At 37.8% G+C, this 26,153-nt stretch overlaps 2 protein-coding genes across 8 annotated transcripts in view; both read right to left on the bottom strand.

Annotated features, from left to right (window-relative positions):
• LOC110838884 (uncharacterized) overlaps positions 1-22,188 on the bottom strand; it is a 224,089-nt gene extending 201,901 nt beyond the window's left edge. For all 7 annotated transcript variants that reach the window (XM_087347137.1, XM_087347132.1, XM_087347136.1 and 4 more), the window contains exon 1: positions 21,711-22,188. In XM_087347137.1, the coding sequence (XP_087203263.1) occupies positions 21,711-21,785 (75 nt within the window). In that variant the 5' untranslated portion in view covers positions 21,786-22,188. The remainder of the gene's footprint in view (positions 1-21,710) is intronic.
• An 843-nt stretch (positions 22,189-23,031) lies between these two features.
• Positions 23,032-26,153, bottom strand: part of Yip1d1 (Yip1 domain-containing 1) — a 627,626-nt gene continuing 624,504 nt past the window's right edge. Inside the window, exons 7-8 of the mRNA XM_087347141.1 lie at positions 24,678-24,859; positions 23,032-23,853 (exon numbers count right to left, since the gene is read on the bottom strand). Coding sequence (XP_087203267.1) covers positions 23,691-23,853; positions 24,678-24,859 — 345 coding nt within the window. The 3' untranslated portion in view covers positions 23,032-23,690. The remainder of the gene's footprint in view (positions 23,854-24,677; positions 24,860-26,153) is intronic.

Here is a 26,153-nt window from a genome sequence, read left to right on the forward strand (position 1 = left end):
AATAACACAGTCCATTTGAAATATGTAATTTTAGGTGACTCTAATAACCTTAAAATATCTAACGGGTACTATTATTTGTATATGTTTAACTTTGTTTGTGGACTGTTTGAAATTTTAAATTTTAAACAAATTAAAATATATAATAAAATTCAGGTCAATACACAAACTTTATTTACAGATGTTAAAATTTAAAATTTAAAATGGCGCAAATTTTAAATTTTAACATCTGTAAATAAAGTTTGTGTATTGACCTGAATTTTATTATATATTTTAATTATAAAACACAAACATGACGCATTTAAACCTTAAATTTAAACAAATTATCTAGACAGAAACATAAATGTCCTTTGGCAATCCGTTCAGTTTGAAACAAAAGCAACATTACAAATTTCTCCCTATACATTGCAACCTAATCAATAAATGGAGGTACAACTGGTCAGTACATAAGCTATTTAGGGATTAAAATAAATTTTGCCAAGTCACGACCGCGAATACATCGAAGACCTTCAATCCGCCACTGAGTGTATTCCATTAGAAGCAAGTGGAGTCGTCTTTAATTTTGGAAGTTGTTTTGCAAAGACAGAAACTAAACGGTCCTAGTAAAGCCGGGTTCCTCATAATCGTAGCACTGAAGCTGAAACAGTTCAAACAGTCTACAGAGTGACTTGTGCGTGTTATAACTTCGGAGTTAGAAGACACCACGAGAAACGGTGGCATTAGTGGCAGACATGTTGGGAAATTATATACCTGCGAACTCCACTAGAATAAGTCAAATTTAGTCAACCGAGCGAGAGAGTTATGAGCGTCGTCAGACTTTGGAACACGTGTAATTCAGTCCGTGAATTACCGTCTGCTCCTCAAATACACGTGTGTACACCTCAAACATTTCATCAGGGACTCACTGGGATAATGAAATATGTCAGTGCGGTTACAAAGTGGTAATTAAAAAGTACAGAACTGTACAGTCATTCAAAGATGTAATTTCTGCTTTGTATTTTGAAGCCACTCGGTTATAATCTCGACTGGACCAGTTTATCGCATTTCTAATTTCAGATTCCTAAATTCCATAAACTCCTTACAGCGACTGCCACATGTTTAAATGCGCTTTCATTAGAAAACGCAGAAGGTATAATCAGTACGTTAACTTTTCGGAGTAACTAACATATCTTTATCTCACCTAATCTAATCCAACATAACTTAACTTAACCTAACCAAACCTAGATTAACTTCACCCAACCCAACCAACCTAAACGAAGTAATGCTTTAAAAAGTAGAATCTAGTTCACAGTTTCAGATTCTATTTCCCTGGAACTCGTTTTAATAATAACTTCCTATCTAAACCCCATTCTTCGAAATTGTATCACATTAACGTTTTCTGGACACTGCGGTGTGTGCATTTCGCATTACTAATGGGTCTTATCATCCTAAAATAGCATAAACTCATGAGTTACTATGTAATATAACGTGACTATTTTTACAAAGAAATGGGCCTACGTATATTCTACATTTACTATTGTAAGTTAAACAGTGGCCATCATTAAATTTAATTTTATACAATCGTCTACGTTTAAGCAACTGCAGCGTCAGTGGATAAACTTGTTCGTACACGGCTATCAAGATCAGGCATTTGAGAACAGGAATTCATAAGAAAGGGCAAAGAGAGTTGAGCTATTTCACAGTCGACCGAGTCGTGAGGTTAGGAAGGAGACGGAAAGAGTAAGAAAGGACTGAGAAAAGACAGAATAGACGTCATCACACAGTTCGTCCCTAGGGTTCGATTTCCTTCTACAAAACTTTCTCTCCAGGAAGATTTGTTCTCTGGTTTATATGCAAGCAAGGCTATTCCACAGTCAGGCAATTATCCAAACAGACAGACAGACAGCTAGTTAGAGAGATAACCCGCACTTCTTCATTTAGTGGGACGTGAATGGCCTCCATCGCTAAGTAGCGATTACAAACATCACAGTTAGTCATTTGTTAAGGTGCGGGAGAGAAATTGAACGAACTGATCTGTCATCTACATATCTTCTTCATCTTTGTGTGTTTGTTTTAAGGTTTGAAAATTAAGCGTACTCTTCCATGAACCAAAGTTATAAGTTTCTACAATTTTTACAGCGAAGTAAAAAAAAGGGTGATACTTTTGTCCCTAGATCGATACGGTAACCAGAAAGACGGTGAACGTCTGTCCCATCCCACGGGTTGAGAGAGAGTTTTGCGGTGGCTGTGAGCTGGAAACCCACCAACGTAAAAAGAGAGTTATCTCTCAGAAGATTCAGAAGACGGTCGGATGGATCAACACGGCAAACGACCTGGCAATGAAAATTAGATTAGAAAAAGAATAAAAAATGAATACTTATAACCTACCGTAAGAGGGTTACTATATAAAACTGAAGAACTGAAAGAAATACCAGAAGTCACCTGGACATTATTTTGTGAGAGAAGCAAAGTTGATAGCAGGTCTTTGGATAACAATATAATGTTTTATTCATGGAAAGTTCATGAGTTCAGACAGGACCGTTTCAAGGCAGCGGTGGGACTTTGAGTTGTCTCTTCTTATTTTTTTAAAGAAAATCCAGTACGCTTTTATAAAAGTGCAAAATGTACTTAAAGTAACATAGCGGATCGGAACACATTGAAACATACAATCGAAAAATTATTTAAAAGATGACTCCGTTCTGGGATGTTGCATCGTGAAGTCTGGTACAAGTTTACCGACGTTTCAGTGTTGCTTACTACCTCCATCATCAGAGCGACCAGACAGTATGTTTGGCACTTCGCCTACCAAGACAACATGACGTTAATATCCAGAATAACAAAACTGACAATTGTTATCCTCTCCGTAAAATGTCGAAGATGAGGGCCAACAAAACAATAATTTTATCAGTTTTTTTATGGGGGTACAAAAGGTGGTTCTTGACCACAGCGTTAGATTTTACGGGATACTTAAATGGTAAGTGTCTAAGTAAGTAATTAATTCAGTCTGTCAGTCAACGAGTTACCCAGTCGGTCGGTTAATCAAGAGTAAAAACTTCAGTCAAAAAGATAGCCTCTGTTGATGGACATGTACAAGGCTGTATTTTATCTTCATACAGTCTTCAATTTAGAAACAAATAAATAAATATAGATAAAAAAGGAACTTGGAGGACCTTGTAAGATTTATAATTACAAATATGATAACACTGGAAGACTCGGAAAAAAAATATTGCTGGCTGAATTAACGTGAAGACGTATGATTAGTTTAAGATACATAATGGTAAGATAATTCGATTGATGTATGAAAAAGTAAGTCTGCAAAATAACACGAGGAAGGAAACATCACCATGGGATAGTTCGCTCTTAACTTTTAAGCGAAATTTTTTTTAAGGAAACAGAATATTAATCAAAGATTGGAGACGAAGGGCAGAAAGAAACCAAAGGCAATTAAAGCTTAATATGGTTAAAACACATTACATATCTTGTAAAGAATGTAAAAATAATATAAAATCTGCTCCCAATTTTAAAAGGGAAGTATTAATCGAATTCCTCCACGTATATAACCTATGAATGTGTATATGTACGTATGTGTATGTGTGTTGCCGTGGCCTAATTTAATGTAAGAATATTTTCCCCTCATTTGTCTTGACAGCCAGAGGAAAACCACAAGAAGCTACATTCAGGGTAGGCAGTATCCGGTTCGGGATTTCAACCAGGAACCTCCAGAATACAAAATTGGCAAGTACTTTGAAAATTAAGCAAAACTCACTATTATTTTATCAATGAAGTGAAACGATACTAAAATGTTGACGTGGATAACTGAAGGTGAAAAAGGTGGATAACTAATAGCTTCAAGTAGAGTGAAGTGTCAGTATAAAGAGGCCTGGGCTAAAATATATTTGCGGCCGAATTTATCTCGGAGCTGATGATGTTGAAGAATTGCTGGGATCAGGTGTTGGTTGGGTGAGAGGCGAGATTGTGGAGAAAACTCGTTTAGTTTCCTGACAAAAAAAAAAACATATACATGAACCATCAACACCAACATTGACCCAGATAGATGGGCTGTAGTGTTCTGGGTGGAAGGACCTGACGTCATTGTCTTACCCATGATCCCCCACCTAAAACCAACAATTTACGATAACGCACCTCCCTGGTGCACAATGTATTCACCAGATCTACGGAAATAGGACGGGTATGGAGATTTTTCTACGCAGAAGTACGCGGATCTATTCCCGACACTGACAAATCTCTGCCCTTTCCCCCTCTTTACTCTCACATGAGAATAAGGGTTTAAACATTAAAGTTCATGTATGAAAACTATTAATCACACTACTACTGAAATTGGCCAAATCATGCACTTGGTATTTTATAGTAGTACGGACTAAAGGACTTACTAAATTTAAGTCTTAATATTATCATTCGTCTAAACCTAATTACAAATCAAAGAGCGCAAACAAACACAGGAGGGTGCCGTTTGCTGGTTTTAAAAAGTCTGAGTTAATGAGGAGAGAGATTTTCTCGTCGAAAGACCAGTCAATCCTTCAGATGGAGAATTCGAGATCCTAACCCTCTCATTTCACCACTACCTGCTTAATTTATTTTTATAAGTAGTATTCCTTCCCATTTCTAATTAAGGAACTAATTAATTCGTTTCATGAATGAAAACTTTCAAATTGTATTCCTTATCAAACAAATTAAAACCTCTAATATTTTACCTGAAATTTAATTCTTAAATTCATAAATCAATTCCTAGAAAAAAACTATTCATTTAACAAGGTAATCATCATACACGTACTTAAAACATAATTAAGTACATCGTTTAACGCCAAGCCACTCCGCATTACATTTTCTTATGAAATAGCAACTAAGTGTTGTATGGGTTCATTTTAAATTATGTCATCTTCAAGGTGGCTAGTAATCTATTAAAAGCCTATATCTCGAAATACATGAACCATGTTTCCCCTTACTATACGTCTTGAAAATATTAACCATTCCTTTGCGATAATTCTACACTTAAAGTAATACTCCGGTAGCCAAAAACGCTTTGAATACGTCTACGGCTCGCCGTTGTACAGGATCTTGAGCCAGTTATATCCACCTTCCATCTTCATAGGCTATTTCTTAAGATTCACTTTAATATTATACTCCAATTTACGCTTCTTTCTAGATTGCCAATAGAAACTCTGTGGGCTACAGACAACTAATGTTCCTTCAAATTAAAAATTCTATAATTTCTCATCGCATAAGAATAAAATGTCTTCAGTAAACACGATACAAAATAAGCAATTCATTCGGAAATTATTCTTATTCTTCCTCACACTTAGGAAAATACTGAAGAAAAAAAAAGTAATCAGTTTTAGTGAAGGCCGTGATGGTGTTCCTGAAGGAAGACTTTTGCTAAAGGAAAGGAGGCTTCAGGGCGAATATCTGTGTTCGAATACGCCCCCCCCTCCCCCCCCCCCCCACGAAAGGCCGATGACAAGCTTGGCGTTCGATACCAGATACCAATATCCTTCAAGAATTTCAAACAATTTCGAAGGTTCTATAGAGAATGTGTTCGTGTATTATCTAACTGGTATCTTGTTCGGATAATGGGCGATTCTCCTCTGTCAGTACCTTCGAAAAGGAGCTAATAATTGTGCGTCTGTTTTTCGAAGAATTGAGCTTAATGCAAACAATCCAATAAAATCGTAAGTTTGTGCCAAATATGTCAGAGATGCTCCCTCCGTGTTTAAACTGAACGTTATTCCAACCAACACATCGTTCAAACAGACAGCGATCAGTTGCTTCTAATCACGTGTACTGTATCAACGTAAAATACCATCATCAGCTTCTGCGACGAAGAAAACAGCGTTTTGATATAGAACACAAACAATTTAAATCAGTTTCTGGCATTTCATTTCGTTGTAATGTGTTTTAAATCGTTTTAATATTAGTGTACGAAAATAAGTAAATACCAGGACTGAAAATTAATTGGTACATTAATGTGTCAGCTGTTACCTGCAAAGTCATCTTACGTCGCATCGCATTTCATCTGAGTACAGAACCTACACGGTACAATAGATCCATTATGCTTCCTTGAAGGTGTTATAATTATTAGTATTATACACATTATTACAGATACTTGTGAGAGAATTTATCTTCATTGAAATTATAAAAACTTCCAGCGAAATTTCAAGTAAATTAGCAATACTGTTATAATGCCAGTTATATGTGATATACAATCATCTCGCAATATTAAACGCGATTTTCCCGCTGTTAAAACCCTGCGATTTAAATAGTTATATTAAAGGGCAGTAACTTCGTAGTCACCTTATAATAATGGGGCGCGGGAGATCATTAAAGTCCAGGCTAATCTAGGATCACAATTAAACGCCAAAATTCCTCTGACGAATATAACGGGACTAGCACGTGCTACGAACGACTTAATTATACAGTTTCCTTTTAAATCGTAATTATAAAGTAATGCATCAGCGTACATTTCTAACAGATGGTACTTGCATTGTTTCACTAGCAGAAAAAATGCGGGCATTTGTAAAGTCTTGAACGATATATTGGAAAGAAAATTTGTGACACTTGGGGAAAAAAATGGCAAAAAATTCTCCAGAGAGACTTACTTTCGAAGAAGTGATATATCAACAGTTTACTTCTGCATACATCACACACAATGCACACCTGGTCTTTACATAGAAAAAAATCCAAAATTAATTTTATAGCATTTACATATATTTTATTTATAACGTACACTTACGGAATCTTTTCCATAATGTAAATATTTGAACAAAAACGAGTCCTCTATAGAACTAAGACAACATTTAAGAATGTTTTAATTCAATGTCGAATTACGCCCTACAGTTTCAAAATTCAAACACAATTACTTTGATCTGAGGACATGTAATATATTAAAAATATACTGTCCTCCTCAAAGTGTTAGCCTGTATACTGCGTTCCAGCGTTCTTGGCCGCTGAACTTTGTGAATTGGAACCTCGGAGCGAGTCACTTACCAGAGGTTTGCTGGAAGGGATGGCAGCAGGCCGCGTACAGTACACTTCAAATAAAATATCATCACGGCATATAACATAGGAAAGTCGAATTGACTACACTACACATCACTAGAAAATTAAAACTGCAGAGAGTATTAGATAATAGTATATTCTTCAAAACTCTTCGGTCCTCTTCAAATTCTTCTACTGCTCACAGACCATCGTTTTCTGACATATCACTCGATTCATCACTGCCGCTGCTCCTAACTACCCCGTTATCTTCAAACATATATATTAAATACAGTAGTGACAAAGTGTGACTACGCGTGACATAATGTATCTGCGTGACGAGATGTAGTCATAAGTGAGGAATATTTTCAAAACGTTATCTAAACCAACAAACTAACACAACCTAACTAAACATAATTTAAACTACCTTAAAATAAGCGAATCTAACCCAACCCAACCCAACCTAACTCAACCTATTCTAACCTAACCTGTCGACACTTCATCTAACATATTCCAAATCAGCAAATATTAACCGAGCCTTTCATAACAGAACGTAATCGTGTCGAAAAGTGACTTACCGAACACGTAAGCCCAAGCGTGACAAAGCGTGATTGGGCGTGACATGCTTTGACGTCCTGAAAAGGGATCACCATAAGTATCGAAACGAGACCAAGATTTACAAAGCGTGACCAATCGTGATAAAGCGTGACGTAATGCAACGGTGTAACGCGATGTTGCCATAAGGCAATGTCCTTCGTAAGCGATGAGAAGCGAGCTGTGCGAGCTGCATACGCAGCATGGGGTGTCATATGACATAAGGGAATCGCTTGTTGTGTCCTACGTGAGAGAAACACACGGCCATCCTGCGCATGCCCCTTCTCAGTACTGCACAGTCGGAGCTTCCTTGCGCATGCGCCTTACTGGCCAGCGCAGCTACCTGCGCGGAAATATCAAAATATTTGATCTTGGACTTTGGCCGCCGAACGCTTCGCTGTAACCTAGGACAGCGCCACACAAACAGCCAGTTTGATATTTCCGCTTCACCCACGCAACTCGCACCGCTCGCACTTAATCGCTCACGTAGGACACCGGGTAAGTGTCGAAACGCGGCGAAGATTTTAAAAACGTTACACAACCTAACAAAGTAATCTAACCTAACCAAACCTAATATAAATATAACTATCATAACCTAACACAAGCGAACATTTCTAACATAACCCAACTTGTCGAAACGTAATCTAACGTTTTGAAAAGTAGCAAAAATTTACCGAGCTGTACGTAACACAACGTAAGCGTGCCGAAACGTGACTTAGTGACCACGCGTGCACTAGCGTGACATAGCGTGACTAAGCGTGACTTGCGTTAACGTCGTGACAAGGGATCACCAAATATTTCGAAACATGTCAGAGTTTTACTAAGCGTGACCTGCAATAAAGGCTTGATGAGAGGTCACCATAATAGTTAAAATACGGCAAAGATTTGGAAATTTTGTCTAAGCGTAATCATGCGTGCTCAAGCGTGACTAGGCGTCACTTACTGTAACGGCGTGACGAGATGTGGCCACAAGTATCAAAACGTAACAAAAATTTTCAAAACGTTACCTAACCTAACAAAATCTACTAAACAACCTTAACATAACCTATCCTAACCTAACCTAACCCAATCTATCCTAACCTATCCTAATCTATAGTATAGTCGGCGCAGTAGTTTTTGGTCGGTGGAATTTTCAAGGGGAGGGCTAGGAGCGAGTCACTTGTGCGATAGTATAATGCTGACTGCACCGAGGAGCTTATCGGACTGAACGCCCAAACAAAAGAAATACGCTGACTGTGCCACCTCAGGTACACAGAGTAGGCCCGCCCGCCAGCTCCACCGGCCAAAAACTACTACGCCGACTATAACATATTTAATTTCGCATCTATTACCTTGTCTCGAGGGTATAGGTAAATTTGTCTACAAGCTTCTACCTGCGAATCTGCAACAGAAATTCCACGAAAAGCCTTTAATCTTCAGTAAGTCTGACATCTAAAGCTTCAAACAATAGACAAGAGAACAGGTACTCCGCCACTGCTGACCGCAGTCATTGCTTTGTTAGGCGATACACTTCCCTGCAGTGTCTCCAAGAACAAAGGAAGATATTTCCGATAGATGTTACGGGAATAATTGCTATTACCCTTAAATTTGCTTCAGATTTCTCCGTATCTCAACTCAAGAATTCTAGACTGAAATATCTGTTCGCAAATTTCCTCCTAAAGTGGATTTAAAGGCTTGTTCCGAGAGAGGCGTTATTGCTCATAGGCAAAGCGGTAAGCGGCTGTAATATAACAGGACTTGAAACAGGTCATAACGGGTGCATGAAAATTAGTTAACCACTTGCTATATTACTTGGTTTGAGCCTAGGTCTGATAGAATCGTTAATGTAGTATTAAAATCTGGTCATGAACCCCAGCTGAGACTCGACACCAAAACTAATGTGGTGAGATTCTGTAAATTATAATACAAAAACTCTTCAATTTAACACCTGTTCTAACGTTTAGTGACTCTTCATTTTGCATGAATGGGTTTCGAAGAATTCTCAGTGTAAAAAGGTATTATTTCCTTAAACAGCCTTTTCAACTTAATCAAAAATGGCAAACCAAGAACTACGATGAATTATAATAATGATACTGATAATAATACTGAAAAATTACTCAACCAAAACCAGTTTCCTTGAGATAGCAGACAGAATCTAATCGCGTTTTTATTACATTTATATGAAGTTTAAATAGACAATCCTCATTTATAAACTTGCTACCGGGGAGTTCGTAACAAGGCGTAAAATGTTGTTCCAAGTCTGAGAAAGGTTCAGAACCCTGTCACTGACCGTACACTCTTATCCGTTCCTAAAATTAACTTCGTTAAATATCCACTTGTTCTTCGTCTATGAACGTAACATTATTAAAATGAGTTTCCTTAAATATCCATTCGAATTTATTATTTTTTAACCGTGCCATCACAAGACTATACATAATATGAGCTACCGATAACTTCGTTAAGTAAGCCGCAGATAAATGCCTATCACACTGCCTACATTCATACAACAGGGCAAAACAGGTCCGTATGTGTTATTTATTTTATTTATTTAGTGTTCTGTCTGACGACAGGTCCATATGAACAGGATCCTTCCATCCTTTTCTCGGACTGGGACCTGTTCATATACGTTCTTGGCAGATGATCCAGAAGTGGTTTGCCATTGCCTTCTTCTGTGTGTGAATGGAGTAATTGTTGGGATGCCACGGAGAAACCGGGGAAGCCCCCGGAGGAAAACTCCGTGTTGCCTAGACCACGGCCTTGCCCAACACAAGTTATAAATTCGGGCACCGCCGGGAATCGAACCCGAGACCCCAGGATTACAAGGCCAGCGAGAAAATGTATTGTTATGGTAACCCACATAACTTCTAGAAGATTTAGGGTCCTTAAATATGTTAATTAGTTCATCTCGGTATTAAATAAGAAAAGTGTGAACATCATTTTCAATAATTCAGCCGTAAGAAATGCTTTAAGCTACCTACAGTAACGCTCAGCGATTTTCCAGTTCACATACACCCTGTTTTGTAGTAATGAGCATGTAATGTGCGGAGAATGTCGTTCGTGCTAAATTCCTGCCTTGCAGAAGCGATGCAAAGTCTTGGCGTCTCTGAACATCCTCAAGCAATTTCATTGCATTTCTGTCTGACGTACCCACGTACTTTCAACAGCTCTACTGAACAGCGACTTTAATTACTGCTTGAATCTGCGGTAATGTCGATAAGACAGTGTTGACAGAATACTTCCATTTGTGATTCCCTGTACAGGCCAATTCTTAACAAATTCCGAAACACAAACGCTCCGGCTTCCAGGACATCATAAAACAAGTACATAAATATGATAGTCTTTCTAGAATAAGCATAGAATTATTACCTGTTCATAAAATTTAACATTTACAAAGCCTTACCTCCACAACTCCAAATGTAATCAGAGTGTTATCAGTAATTTTCTAATCATTACTTCAATTCATTTTAATTAACATAATTAAATTATATTTTAAATAAAATGTATGAGAGAAATCTTAAATAAATTTAAAAATGTTAACAGGAGGAAATGTTATGTCGGTAAAAAATTGTTATTTACAGCGTTTCAACTTATTTCGTCTTCTCCAGACGGGACATGAATTTGTAGAACTTAAAATTATGTAAACTTAGTACAGTCACTGTTTTATGTTGCCAGAACACACGAGAGACTATTCCTTCTTCGCAATTTGAAAATGTTATCTCACAAACTTAATTATGCCGTACAAACGTCCAAGCAAGTACTCGCAGTGGACGTCTTACAGGGAATTAACCACATTGCTACTATTCCGTTGCCAAAAACACAAGTAATAGACGCAAAACATATCCTCAGTCCATTATGAAATTAATACTTTTCATATACTTTGTGGTGTCAACTGAAAGTTAGTTCTGCCACGTATAAGCACACAGACAAGACGAAGAGTAACCTACAACAGACGGAATTCATTAACCGAAAGTTTCTGCAACAACCAACCCAAGTTCTGTGTCCGTGACTGACGTGAGAGCAGAAACTTAAAAGCAAACCACACCCCAAACGCAATTAGTATATTTCTTTAAGATCAGGAAATAATATCTTTACGAATACAATATAGCGCCCATATACAGTAAAACCTCTCTAACTTGGACACTTGCGGTTCCATGATAATGTGTCCAACTTACAGGGGTGTCCAGGATAGAGGGAAAGGGGGAAAATCATCCTTTCAAATTGTGGTGTAATGACAGTGTGGTAATTGTAGAGTATTATGGAGCCCTTCCCAAAAAGGAAATTACTGATAAGAAAAATCAAGAGGGCAAATTAAATTTTTACAAATTTTGTTTCCACTAAATTAAACTTGCATGGATAAGCTCACAGGGAAGGGCACCGATACTTTACGTTTACCGACAATGTAATCTGTTTACTTACATAATCTAACTACTGTAGGCTTGCTCGAATTAAGAATTAATGACAATAATAATAATCTTTTGAAACCCACTCTCGTGGTTGCACATTACACCCCAGCCTCAATGAAATTTTAAATGTTCAGAATGTATTCTTTTTAATTATACTTAAGGCATTAGCTCAACATATGATGTCACTTATTTCTTGTAAAAACGTCCGTCACAAGACACTGCTTTTTTGTTTTTATCTTTGAATTTGTCCATCCTCTTTCTAATTTTCGACGCAATCCCAATAAGGTTTCAACCATTCCTTGTTGGTTATGAGCGAAAGCACACCGTTCCAATTTCTGTTAACACTGTTTAACTCAGTTGCAAGCACAGTACTGACAAAGTTAAAACTGTACCAGTAATACGTACTGTAGTCCAGTGAAGGGTTCAACAAAATAATGCCATTGATGTGTTCAAAGTCTCACACCTTCAATCATAAGGTAATCCTCAGGTAGGAGGCATTCATCAGTCCGAAATTCAAAACAACAAAATACTAACTGAAAATGTTTCCCATAAAAGCATTGAAGCTAAGTGCATGAACCTGTCCAACTTACAACAAAAGGGGTGTTCAAGTTCCAGGATAAAGGGGTGTCCAAGATATAGAGTGTTGTGGACATGTAAAATTATAGGATATTCCCCGGTTCCAATTAAAAGTGTTCAATATAGAGGGGTGTCCAACTAGAGGGGTTTTACTGTACATACAGTGAACAACCGTGTATAGAGTTTTGGGGAAGTATTTGTAGAGGGTCGCGGTGAAACCCTTTTGGGATCTGGTTTCCCTTTACGTGCGCAGACCGCCCTCACACTGCAACCCCTTCGCGTCTGTTTCACACCCCCTAAGCGTTACGTTCCAAGGCAACGACGGTAAAGGACGCAGGTGCCCAGATTAAACCAATTTCCCCCCCCCCCCACCAATATTAGCCAACGGGGGAATCTACCAAAAGTACTGGCGTCGTAAGATTCTCTTCGTTGTGGTATCAGTGCTACAAGTTCGACAACGAAATGCGCCCCTGGTGAGGGAATTCGTAACACCCCACCCCCGAACTCCGTCATTTCTGCCATCAAGCAGTGGCTTCAAACTTTCTGACAGAGCATTTGTCTCATTCGTCTTTCCGCCTACAAATCTGCATTGCTTTGCAAGATCTAAACTTTAAAAACAATAGAAATTTTACGAGCAACTTTTCCTCAAGGATTTTAGTTTCCTTCCATGACTGGGTCTAGACAGATGGTGTCTGTTTTCTGTGCGAGAAAACATGACTGTCATTCAGCAAACGAACTGAAAGGGACACAACATTAAGTATCCGTGTGGTCCTACGTATCTGAGCATACCTCTCTACAGGAAAGCAATTTAATTATATTTGTACCTTTTTGTATCATTTCAATTGATCTACTTTTTTGTAAAATAAAAAGTATTACACCATGTACAAAGCGTTTTACTGCTTCCTTTGTGTGGAAACAATTTTCCAGAATAAATCAGTAATTGATCCCACTGTACGTTTTTACAGAGAAATAAATATGTAGGTCTGGAACAGAGAGACGTTTGTGGTTAGAACTTGGGATAGGAGCAGGTTGTAAATGTGTTATGACGCAACTGTGTTCAAGCTGTATGGTACACAGAAAATCATTTTTCATTAAATTTGGTGTCAGAAATAAATAACTATATTTACGACATAATCATCGCCTAAAGATGTGTATTATTTTCCTATAATTACAATTACACTAATTTTAGGATCAAATAAGTCGTAAGTTTTAAATTGAACGTTAATTATAATTAACGTTCAAGTTCTAATAATTATTAGAGGGTATTAAAAAAGCACACACAACACTGTCCCAGTGAATCCGGCTTACGATAATCTTTCGGATTTCAATAACAGGCACAGTTCTTACAAACTAGAGTGGCTTAAACGAAAGATGATTCAATTGAACATGTCTCGGAATTTTAAATACACATCTCAGTTGTGAGGTTAAACAAATAATGTAAATGCATTTTTAATTTTATATGATATGATTGTTTGTGTCTGTTGTAAAGCTTCTGACGGGGGAATCGATTACGTCATAACTTAACACTAAATCTACACTTAGCATGTCAGCAAATTCCATCACTTACAGTCACAATTGAAACCACAAACTTGTGCAGTCTCTGACCACAGATAACTTTTTATCTAAACTGTTTCTTTCCCGCAAATATCTGTGCAAATAATCTCAGTAACTTACGAAAGTTTTGAAAAATCATTATAAAAACAGGGATGTCTGATAGTTATAAAGCATAATTCTTAATGAGTCTTATCCAAGAATAAACACAAAAAAATCATAAAATAATAAAATAAACAATTTCTCTTACTTAATTACCGTAATTAGTTTCGTATTCTTATACTTTGTATTTCTCTCTACAACAAGTTACCAGCTGAAATAATTATATGATCACACGCAACCATACAGACGTACATATAGCATAGTATATCAGTGATTAAGCATGACTGTGTACAAAGCCATAAAGCCATTTGCTTTGATCCTTCGCTCATATTACTCCGCGCAGACATGATTTAGTGCAAAGCTACATGCAACAAAATTTTAAGAAGGTGTCATGACCTGTAATACCTCAGGAGACCTGTAAGATGACGCATAATGGCGCAAACTAGGCTAGAACCCATTTCTTTTCGTCCGCACCAGAGTTTAAAATATATATATATATAACAGAAAGAATACAGAGAGAAGCTGTGCTGGGGCTTGTAATGGCGGCCATCATTGTGACACGTGCCAACGCCATGACACGCAACAGGAATTTCGACAGAATCACGTACGTGACGACCGACGTCGTTTTAAACATTCCCCAGACACTAACATGGCGAAGACCTAGGAATAAAAGTCAAAGTACGCTACTGCGAAACCGAAAATAGCGTACTCTCTGCGTTTAACATTCTCGCATTTTACATGCAAAATACTAATTGCAATCATGGTCTAGCGGTTACAACGCTGGCCTTGTAATCCTGGGGTCTCGGGTTCGATTCCTGGCGGTGCCCGAATTTATAACTTCTGTTGGGCAAGGCCGTGGTCTAGGCAACACGGAGTTTTCCTCCGGGGGCTTTCCCGGTTTCTCCGTGGCATCCCAACAATTACTCCATTCACACACAGAAGAAGGCAATGGCAAACCACTTCTGGATCATCTGCCAAGAACGTATATGAACAGGTCCCAGTCCCAGTCGGAGAAAAGGATGGAAGGATCCTGTTCATATGGACCTGTCGTCAGACAGAACACTACAAATAAATAAATGAATATTAGTAATAATAGACTGGTCTCCTGCCAAGTCCTGGAGTTAAACTGTACAGTTAATGTAATGTAAATAAAAATCATTAAGTGAGATTTCAGGTTTTCACAGCGGCGAATATGAAGGTGGCTGTCTTCTGGGTTATTGCGCCGTGTAGTCTGGAAGAGTTTACCGACGTTTCAGAGACTGTCTCAATCACCAGTTATCAGCGTCCTGAAACGTCGGTAGGTGCAACAACCCATAAGAGGGCCATCTTAATAAATCGATGTTTCCGAATGAAACATTCATTTTTGAGTATACCAAAAACTTTCGCCCGACGCGAAGATTACGATTCTGTGGAAGTACCGTGGTTAGGAAACAGGAGGAAAGCCTTGTGGGAAATTCGGGGTGACGGCAATCGTGGTCGTGTTAACATTCATGAAGGCCCAAGTAACCTGTTCCCCCATAAACGAACAAGACCAAGTTGTAGTAAAATGCTCCTACAATAATCTTTATAACTACAATTAACTGGAGGTTCTAACCATAGGTTAGCACAGGTTTAGAACAAATTCTTAGCAAAAATAGTCCACAAGGCAAAATCAGAGATGACTAAAGAATAAAAAGGGACTAAATAACTAATTCCATGGAGATAATAAACAGTCGCTTTGCTTTTCAACAAATGATGTAAGGACTGCATTCATCTGGCTCTTCTCAACACTGTAATAAACCCCCAGATTCTATTAAAGGCAACGAATTTCTTGACCAATTAAGTGACTACAAGATTCTCACAATCCTGTCCATAATTCTGTTAACCGATTTAATATTTCGCAATTACTTCAAGAGATTATAAATAAATGCGTGAATGCCATTTATCTGATACACCTAATATTTTTTCCGTTATATTAGTAACACATCAAATTCAACCTCCGGTTCCTCTCTAAGGCGACCTTCAGTTTGGTCCTAAAATTGGGAATTGAAATTTACACAAGGGTTTGACGGGCAACTAACTTCGAGCCTTTGCAAGTGATACGAACTGGCATCCAGTATTACACAGCAGGGAATCCACATGCTAAGTTCATACAAAGGGGTTTCCGTTTATGTAAACAATAAACGTGTTGAGCAATTGTTCTCAAAATTTCTACTGAACTTCCCGGAATGTTTCAACATTCGTAAACTGACAAACACAATCAGTACACAGGCGAGGTTAGTAGGCCTACTGTACGGAATCTGAAATTGCTATTGAAACGTTGTAAATCGTAAAGTTCTTTTCGCAAGAAAACAAGGCGGCGATGGAACTGCGCGGAAAACATCTGCTTTTTGTCTACGCTGTTAACGTTAACTTGTTAAGCAAAGACATTAATATCACAAGGAAAAACACGTGCGCTTTATTGAACGACGATGCTGCAGACCGAAAGGCGGCCACACAATTCTTGGTAACAGTGCCAACAGCTTGTTCATTAATTTCGTAAGGAATTGCATTGCAACCTGTAAGTAACACGTAATGACCGGAAGCAGGAAGACACGTGTTTGGTGATGTGAGAATCGTCTGGAATGGGATTGTAGGGCGCTCTGTAAATGTCACTTTTCTTCAGTCAGTCGTCACACAGTTACGTGGAACCCACCAACTCTCGACATAACGACAAAACGTGATCAGACTTCGTAAAAGTTCGCCTCACACTAATTGAACATCAGCCTCAAATTCAACGGTGCACAGTTCCACAGCTTTTTCACAGGACGAACCTATAAAACTACCTCCACTGACTACGAATTCTTTTTCTGAAACTGAGAGTCACTCGCCTGTCTTCCTAACAAAATTTCGTATGCATTTCTAATCACGTCCATGCATAAAAAAGAACAGGTCATCGCCAATAAAGGAAAATCCTGGAATTTGTATGAAGGAACTGAGAAAAATTACGAATAATACTAGTCAAGATTGCGATGTCCCGAAGGGGATTAGAACCTATCACTTACTCAATAGAAGTCAAAAACATTTACGTTCAATGAGAAACCAGAGACGCACCTGCGACGGTTGGAGTATTTTAACGGAGTGACTGAGTACAATTAAACAAGTTAATAGAATGACAGAGCCGTTACAGAGCAGTTGGTCAGTGGAATGAGCAGAATTAAATGAGTGAATTGGAAAACCGCTGCAGTTGGCGATAAACCCGAACCTTAGTGCTAATGTCCTCACTAATTTCCGTGTGAAGCAGAATAATATTGAATCTGGACTTGTGCGATGATAAGCCGATAATTAAACACTTGGCATTGCGTCGATGTTGGTATTCTGGACGATGACGTCGTGTGGACCTGTGGGTACATGCCAATGATGTTTCTACCTACAGAATGTTATTGCCCATAAGACGAACACAAACCTCACCGGCCATTACGTCTACTGGAGTTTAATAATATTTTTAATAAGCGTGTTCACCATTTAACATCTATCTATATAATAAGTAATGGTCGTTGCTTGGTTGGTGATCATTTGCTGCAGTTATGGGATTTAGGGCTTTATGTGATACTATTTGTGAATTTGTTTGTTGTTATTACCGTTGCCATGGTATGGTGATCATTTCTTGTTAAGGGATTTCAGATTTTATGAAGTAATACTATATAAATGTTAAAATAACTTCGATACAATTTTAGATTACAGTACAAATAAAATCGAATTACATTATTTAATTAAGCAGAGATACAGATAAGATGGTAAAGTTGCGTCATATTGTGATATAATAAGTATATATTAAATCTTGTCCGTCTAATCAAAATAATTCTTATTAAATATTAAAATATTACAATAATTAACATTTAAAATATTTAAATTTTAAATAATGTTCTTTATCGAAATATTCGATTTACATTAGACCATCATCTTTTTTCATGTTCCAGTTCCTAAAAGAACCATCCTCAGGTGTATATAATTATATAAAGTTTCAAAACGATAAATAATTCAAATACAATTTTCATATATTATGCTATCGTTTGATATCTGGTAAAAATCTAATAAAATTGCACGCTAGCATAATGTATGAAAATTGTATTTGAATTATTTATCATTTTGAAGCTTTATATAATTATATACACCTGAGGATGGTTCTTTTAGGAACTGAAACATGTCGTGAAACATGAAAAATGATGGTCTAATGTAAATCGAATATTTCGATAAAGAACATCATTTAATATTTTAAATGTTAATTATTGTAATATTTTAATATTTAATAAGAATTATTGTGATTAGACGGACAAGATTTAATATATACTTAGAGATACAGATGCTAATTTTTATTATTCTTTCTGCAAACGCACTGAAACAAAAAACTTTCGTCATTCATGGCCTGCTATGTACATTTAATTACATAGTACAAAGCAACAAAATATTTTTTTTAATTACACAAAGATAAGTAATGACTTTAATTTTTATGTATTTATTTTCTGATACTTTTCGATAAAAATGTTTAACGTTCTACTTGAGCTCTTTCGGTCGTTTTTGACGGACAATTTTCTAGTAATCTATGAATCGATGGAACAGAGCATTTTAGGATAATTTATAAAGCAAAAGTGCCAGCATCCTGTAACTTGAATGGCCCAAACTAACCCACCTGTCAATACAGATGACAGACAGTGATGGCGGACGCCACTGTCTATATGCAAACTCATACACTGACCGCAACATACAGTTTTGCATTAATCAGGATCAGCTTTTGTTCAACCTCTTTTTTTTTAACAGATTGAATCATGACACTGAATTGCTCACTGTCATGTAGCATTTTATAAGTTTACCGTCAATAACACTCAATCATTCATCTACAAGAACATTACGTAATGAAGTAGAAGCTTACAGATTAATGTTTCGGAATAAAATAATTACGTCAATATATTATTATGATTTAAACTATCTTGTCCATAAAACTTTGTGTACATACTGAATATGAGGTAAGTTAGTAATCTGTTAATTACGCAAAGGTTCGTATTTATTCATGCTTTGTAGCAGGCCATACAAAGCGAATATACGTCTCTCAATACGTACGTCCTTATTTTTAATTTCCTAAAATACTACAAGGACTTCAATGAAATTCATTAATGACCGTTTATGAACTTCATAAACTCTCCCTGAAAACAACCGTGTGTGACCAAGGACATAAAATGCAGGTCTTGTGAAACATAAAACTTCTGTTTATATTTGGTCAATTTTTCGTATAATTTGAGTTTCACTGTGATAAGCACTCAGTGCCTTCTATGTATAGCACCGTTAAGAAGAATTCAATATAAACAAAGCGAAACAGACGTTTCGGAGAAAAATGTTTCCTTTTCCTTCAGACACGACACAGATGCAATGAATAAATTTGTACGTTGCCCCATGTTACAGATTTATCACGTCTGTCAAAGTTCTCAAAGCAAGATAAGATAAAATAAGGCAATTAATGTAATCATAAAAAATTGTAGGGCGATTTCACGTAATGACAGATCAGAAAACTTTGTGCCTGTAGAAAAATGTTTCCATGTCACTAATTTCTCAAATATTTTTAATTTCATAACATGTGTAATTAGTTTACTTTCATGTCTCAAAAACATCCCAACATTGAAATGTTTTATTCATCTGCGTTTAGGCCTATAGGAAGGAAAATCAAATTTTAAATTACTCGTGTGACTGTATCTTCCGTACCACGTAGCATCTGGTATTCGTATATCACACACCTCGCGGTCCCCAGTTTGTATTAAGACCAGCTAGTTACCAGAAAGTGACGATGGTCATCGAACTAACCCTCAACAGCCTCTTATTACCTTCAGAGACTCAACTTAAACCACTTTGTAAACACTTTATGGAATCAATAAAATCTTATCGGGCAATCAGCCGCGTTAAATGGTCACCGTAGTAAACCGACGTTTCGGGAACAAACTCTGTCCCCACCTTCTGGTTTCTGATGTAACTGGATCCTCGGAAGTCGCCTTACTACGGTAACCATTTAACGCGGCTGATTGCCCGAGAGGATTTTATTGATTGTACTCGCCGCGAAAGTCTCAAATCCTACTTTATGAAATACTAAATTACCGTAATTCGTACTTAGCTCGGATTATATTTAGTTAAGGTTTGAAGCTATTAAACGTAATCCAATTTAATTTCTAATTTCTGGTCAGATTGCCACATTACGTCAGAATCCAAAAGAAGGATCTAAGGTATTTGGTTCCTGTATGACGTTTACGTGACTCGCGTTTAAATGTCGTGAGGTACATAAGTCGCTCTTGCGGGATTCATATTACGTTGTATTGAAATGTTTCTTACAAGACGTTAAAAGAAAGTGAAGGGGGGTAAAAGGAGGGAGAGCATGTTTGCGAGCGTCTGTTACCAAAGCGTTTTAATCTTGGCAACTTCATCAATGTCTCGTGAGGTCAAGACAATCTTTTCATTGTTTTCATTGTCACTCTTCTCACGACTTCTACCTTAAAAATCTGCAGTCTTCTCCTCTGTTTTGGTTCACTACGTCTTGTCCCGTGTGACACGGTTGGGTCAGAAGAGCCTTCTATCTCCGACTTACTATTTACTGGATAAAAAAAATTAATTTGCCCGTAATTATACCACACTCTGTTTATAATCGGAAACGTTTTATTTAATTCTTGTTCCACCTTGAAAATGGCAACTGCCGAAACGTCGATACCAGACATTCGACGCGGCTCTCAACAGAAATCCGAAGTTACACAAGTTATTTACTTCGTCGAAAAGAGAGTGCCAAATACAAATATTTTTTGTCCTTAAAATATCTTCAACTTCCCCGTTGAGAAGCTCTGAAATATATACAAATTCCAAAGGAATAAATTTCAGACTCTCACGGAGGTCATGGTTGAGCCTGAAGATGAAGGCAGCATATTCTTCTAACACGCTCGTAGGCCTATCTGTCTTCAACTCATACGGCGTTAAAACACTGAAGTCCAACATCAATACTGTCAAAACAACTCTTTCAAGAGGAGAAATAACTGGTACACCTCCCCGAGATTCCAGAAATTTCTGGCCTTTTATACTAGGTCTGAGATATTACTTCCACATCCGAGTGTCTTGTAAGGGCGTGACCGACAGACAGCTGAAAACGGAGTACTGATGTACACGTTGTTCGAATATGAAAACCAGTGACGTAAGGTACAGCGGAGAAAATAAAGTTGTGCCTGATGTTTAACTAAGCACCACGATATGCAGACGTATAGGGAAATCAGATGAAAAATAGTGGTAGGTTCATGACCTTACAGCTTTGCCCCCGAGGAAGGAACCCTGGTGGACGATTTCCCAGGTGGTCCTGAAACTTGTAGAATCGAACCCCTGTCATTCAACTTACGTAATCACTCTTGTGACTCAGCTAACCCGGCACCATGTCCTAATGATGTACAGGTACTCAGTTTATATTATATGGAACTTTACCTCCACTCCCCTATACATATTCTTGGCGTAGTATTAAAATTTTAAACAAGAAAGACTACACCTGAACACAAACTTGTCACTAACCTCAATATCCTCCGTTGAATGAAGTTGAAAGCAGCATACGTGACCAAGCTGCTGTGTCTTCTGTTCGACTTTCATCTAGTGAAAATTGCACTGTAACTTCGAATCAACTTCCAAGTGTATTAACACAAACTGTATATGAATAATATTGTAATTATTTACCCTCAGCCTAAAACACTGTACCTTAATTATGCATTTGGGCACAAGAGCCAAGACAAAAGTTGTTTAATATTTAGCTTAACCTTGCCAGTAGGACACTTACACAGTTTTCTGTTTGTTACTTTCATAATAATGTTTAATGCCCACTTGATTAAAACATACGGCGCTCTCTTATAAAACCTTGGCCTTGTCGTATTACAAAACTCTTACTCTACGTGAAATAAGGCAACCGCGTCTTCATAAAAGCACAAATAATATTGTCAACACAAACAACACGCCACACTACCTTCCATTACACAGCTAACCGGATCTAGAACTTGGAGTCTCGTGACATCTAGTGTTTGTTTCTGAAGATAGTCAGAGTTACCAACTCATACATTCTCAAGGACAAAAACCACTTCCTGTTACACGAGAGATGCACGAGCTATGAAGATTTGTATAATTGAATGGCGCGAAGATAGATATTAATATAGTAGGATATAATAGCGTTTCATTTAAATAACAAGGAATGCTGTTTCGTATCGTTACAAAACATGAAATGTGTACGATGTAGGTGTGGTATCTTGTAATGGTATCGTATAGAATCCAGTCAATTCATGCCATTGCTAGTTAGGCACGAGGATGAGTATACTAATTAAGGAAATATATGACAAGTAAATTTAATTATAATTTTGTATTTGCGTAAAGTGAAGTGAGAAAGGTTGCATCACGTATACCACCTGCTCCAAATGTTTATTTCCGAAAACGCTTAACGTAGTAAATACTGAGTCATGTTTCAGTCCAACGTAACTGCATGATTGCTCTGATGAGTCTTAGGGAGATCTCTAATACGACGACAATTTGCAACATCCCAGAAAATAGCCATATTCAAAGAACTCCACCGGAGTACCCGCATTCTCAATCTCTAATACCGAACGGTCAGGTGGTTACTATTCCAACTTCATATTGGGAGGTTCCGGGTCAAAATTTCTGCGTTAAGGTCGACTATCGTGATCGAGATTTTCATGGGTTTACTCAGTCCAACAGTCAAATTACACGTCCTCCAACACAGCTGGTATCCGTCATGTTTCGAAGTAGGGACTCAGAATTAAAGTGAATCTTCCTGTTCTACTGAGCTTATTGTCTTATGGGTTAGGAATCGTAAATATATTAAATAATTCACAACTCGCCTGCTATATCTTTATTGACAGTCAAACAAACTTCATTTTAATAATACATATGTTCCTAATGGAGCTCATAATAAGTATTACATCATACTATTATAATATTTATTACCCTAGTCACCAAAGCCAGTTCATAATATCCCTAACCGAAGTTCTGAAGCGATGTTTTAATGCGCGTAATTTAATCTTTGAGGCATATGTGGGCCCTTAAAAAATTTAAATTCAATCAAACTTTGAGAATTTTCTTCAAGAAAATTTAGACTATAAAATATATGCATCTTCATTAGTTAAATTACACCAGAACTGAGTATTAGAAACACTTACTACAAATATTTCACTAAGTTCTAGATTATCGAATGCTTACAAAGAAGGTTTAGTAAACTACTCCTCTGTGTACGTATTCGTTTGTTCAGCGGTGTGATATTTGCGTGAAGAATCTGCCCGAAGACACATGACAGTGGAACATAAGCCCTTTATAGACTAACTTACGCCAAGAAGGTTAAATGGTAGGGATTAATATCATCATCTCGCAAACTTCAGAACTGTACACAATAACTTTCGAAAGAAAAAAAAAATTAAACTACCACAGAATTCCAATAAGACAAGAAAGTAAGATAAGTTAAGAAGCTTACAAATTATTATTAGTAATACCATGGAGTGTCTAGAATATAGTAATCAGAGCGAAGACTCCATACAACAAGGCGCAGGGGTAGGCCACCAGCATCTGCTGATGAGTCATGTAGAGGGCTGTGGCGAAGAGTTTCGAAGCTGACAGGCTGCACCACGCGACGGCTATGCCAGTTAACACTAGCCCCTCAATGCCCCTACAACAAAGACGCGTGTTCTATCACACACATTGGCAATTTATGTGATTATTTTGTTTATTAGCCCGTGAAAATTAACGAGCTTTTCGTAAAAGTGGAATAGAAACATGGAGTTAGGAGTAAGACTCTTACTCCCTACTTAGCATTGCCATCTGTCGACGGCCAGGGAAATTTATAGATAAGACGTAAACAGAGTTTAGTACACTGGAGAGCCGACAAATAAAGTTATCACGCTGTACTACGTAAATTTACTAAAATCAAAATAATGTAGGCGTCTCATAGTCTAACCTCACTCTGATGGGTTACAAACATAAGTTGTACGTTCTTAAAGAGGTATTCTCAGTAAAATAATTACCTTAGCATACCGTATAGGTCTATCAAAAATGTTATTAAACTAATATTCACACTGTAAAATTAGATCATGTCATGGTACTGAGTCACAAATCAAAATGAGATCCATTCTTGATTCTTAATTTATTTAACTACGCTTATTCAAACTGCATCGATCATGCAGAGTCGAATGGTAGGATGACAGTCGTAATTCTTGAGATTATTTTTATTCATGTATGTGCAAGTAATTTTACCAAGATTTTAATATATTTTCCAAAATAAATACACGGTCCCGCCATTTCAAACTACATCCCGCACAAATAAATGCAACATGCTGAAAGATCCCACATTTCACAGCGTTTCTCCTTCAGCTCTACGCGTAGCTGCGAGTTCTGATCTGTCGTCGCTCTCTCGTACTGCTGTTCATGTTGCAACGTTGCACGATTCTTCTGTGACCCTGAAGAATGCAATTTTATGACTGGTACTGTACTTACTGGAGAGACATTATGACGTTGATGCCAGACAGGATGACCATTGGCAGCAGACAGTAGCCGAGAACGGAGATTACGGATCCCAACGTGACGCTGTTCATCGCCATAAGACTCAGCAGAAAGTATACAGCCAGACAGCCTAATACTCCAATGCCATAGATATAGCTGAAGTGGACCTTTCCAGACTGTAAAATACGAGGAAAAAAAATGATATTCACTACCAGAAAATCTAAAATAAAGCTATCGATGTTGATTTTCTAGGTTGTTTTTTTATTTTATTTGTAGTGTTCTGTCTGACGACAGGTCCATATATTATGAACAGGATCCTTCCAACCTCTTCAGGTTGTCAGGGACCTGCTCTTGGCAGAGATGATCAGAAGTGGTTTGCCATTGCCTTCTTCTGTGTGTGAATGGGATGCCACGGAGAAACCGGGGAAGCCCCCGGAGGAAAACTCCGTGATGCCTAGACCACGGCCTTGCTCAACACAAGTTATAAATTCGGGCACCGCCGGGAATTGAACCCGGGACCCCAGGCTTACAAAGCTAGTGTTCTGACCGCTAGACCACCGTGGCGAACCTTCTAGGTTGTAACACACGAATATAAAATTTTATCAAAATCCGTTCAACAGCTCTCGAATGGTTACTTACACATTTACGAACGGACTGATAAAGCGATTTTCATAGGCACTACGCCGGGTTGTGAATCCGTCTAAAAATATAATGAACAGCAAAAATTACTCTAAAGTGCTTACGTTGGGGGGGGGGGGGGCAGTACAATTACAAAGGGCTTCCCCCGTTAGGGCATTGCATAGGTGGGAAGGTCCATTCGACAGAGCTCTTTCTTCGAGACAGCTGTATTATGTGTTGTAGTAATAGCTGAGCTAGGACTCGATGATTATGCGCGCTCTGGAACCCTTTGAATGGGGGGGGGGGAGACCCCCATTCACAAAAATTCGCATTGTGTAGGTTGTTCTATATACTTCGCCGAAACGAGGCATGAATAACTTAACAAACCCAACGAAGGGAATCTTTACTACCATGATACCAACGATGAAGTGACCTGCTTGTAGGGAATACCAGATTACCATGAGACAATTTCATGACTCGACTGCCGACAACTGGCTAATGTAAGATTTGAGGTTTTCATGGCCGTGAGTCTGAAAATGGCTGTCTTCTGGGTTGATGCGACGTGCAGTCTGGCAGAAGTTTACCGAAGGTCCTTGCTGCCTTCATCATCAGGGCTATAAGTTTTTCTTTTGAAAATAATAATGATGTGGGTATAAAATACAGCAGAGAACATAAAATATAAGGAACAGACAAACTTCGCTACACCAATAAGAACGGACTTTAGAGCCTGAGTCTGGACCATTTCAGTTTCTGCAACACAAACATCACGTTTAAATCATACAGGCGACTGGACACGTTCGATTCATCTTCAGAGCTTAAAGCAAGGTCCTCCCCCCCTTGGAGCACCAGGGT

Source organism: Zootermopsis nevadensis, unplaced genomic scaffold (assembly GCF_977971745.1).
Source record: "Zootermopsis nevadensis isolate Lab colony 2312 unplaced genomic scaffold, Znev_1.0 Znev_ptg000011l, whole genome shotgun sequence".
Classification (NCBI taxonomy): Eukaryota; Metazoa; Arthropoda; class Insecta; order Blattodea; family Termopsidae; genus Zootermopsis; species Zootermopsis nevadensis.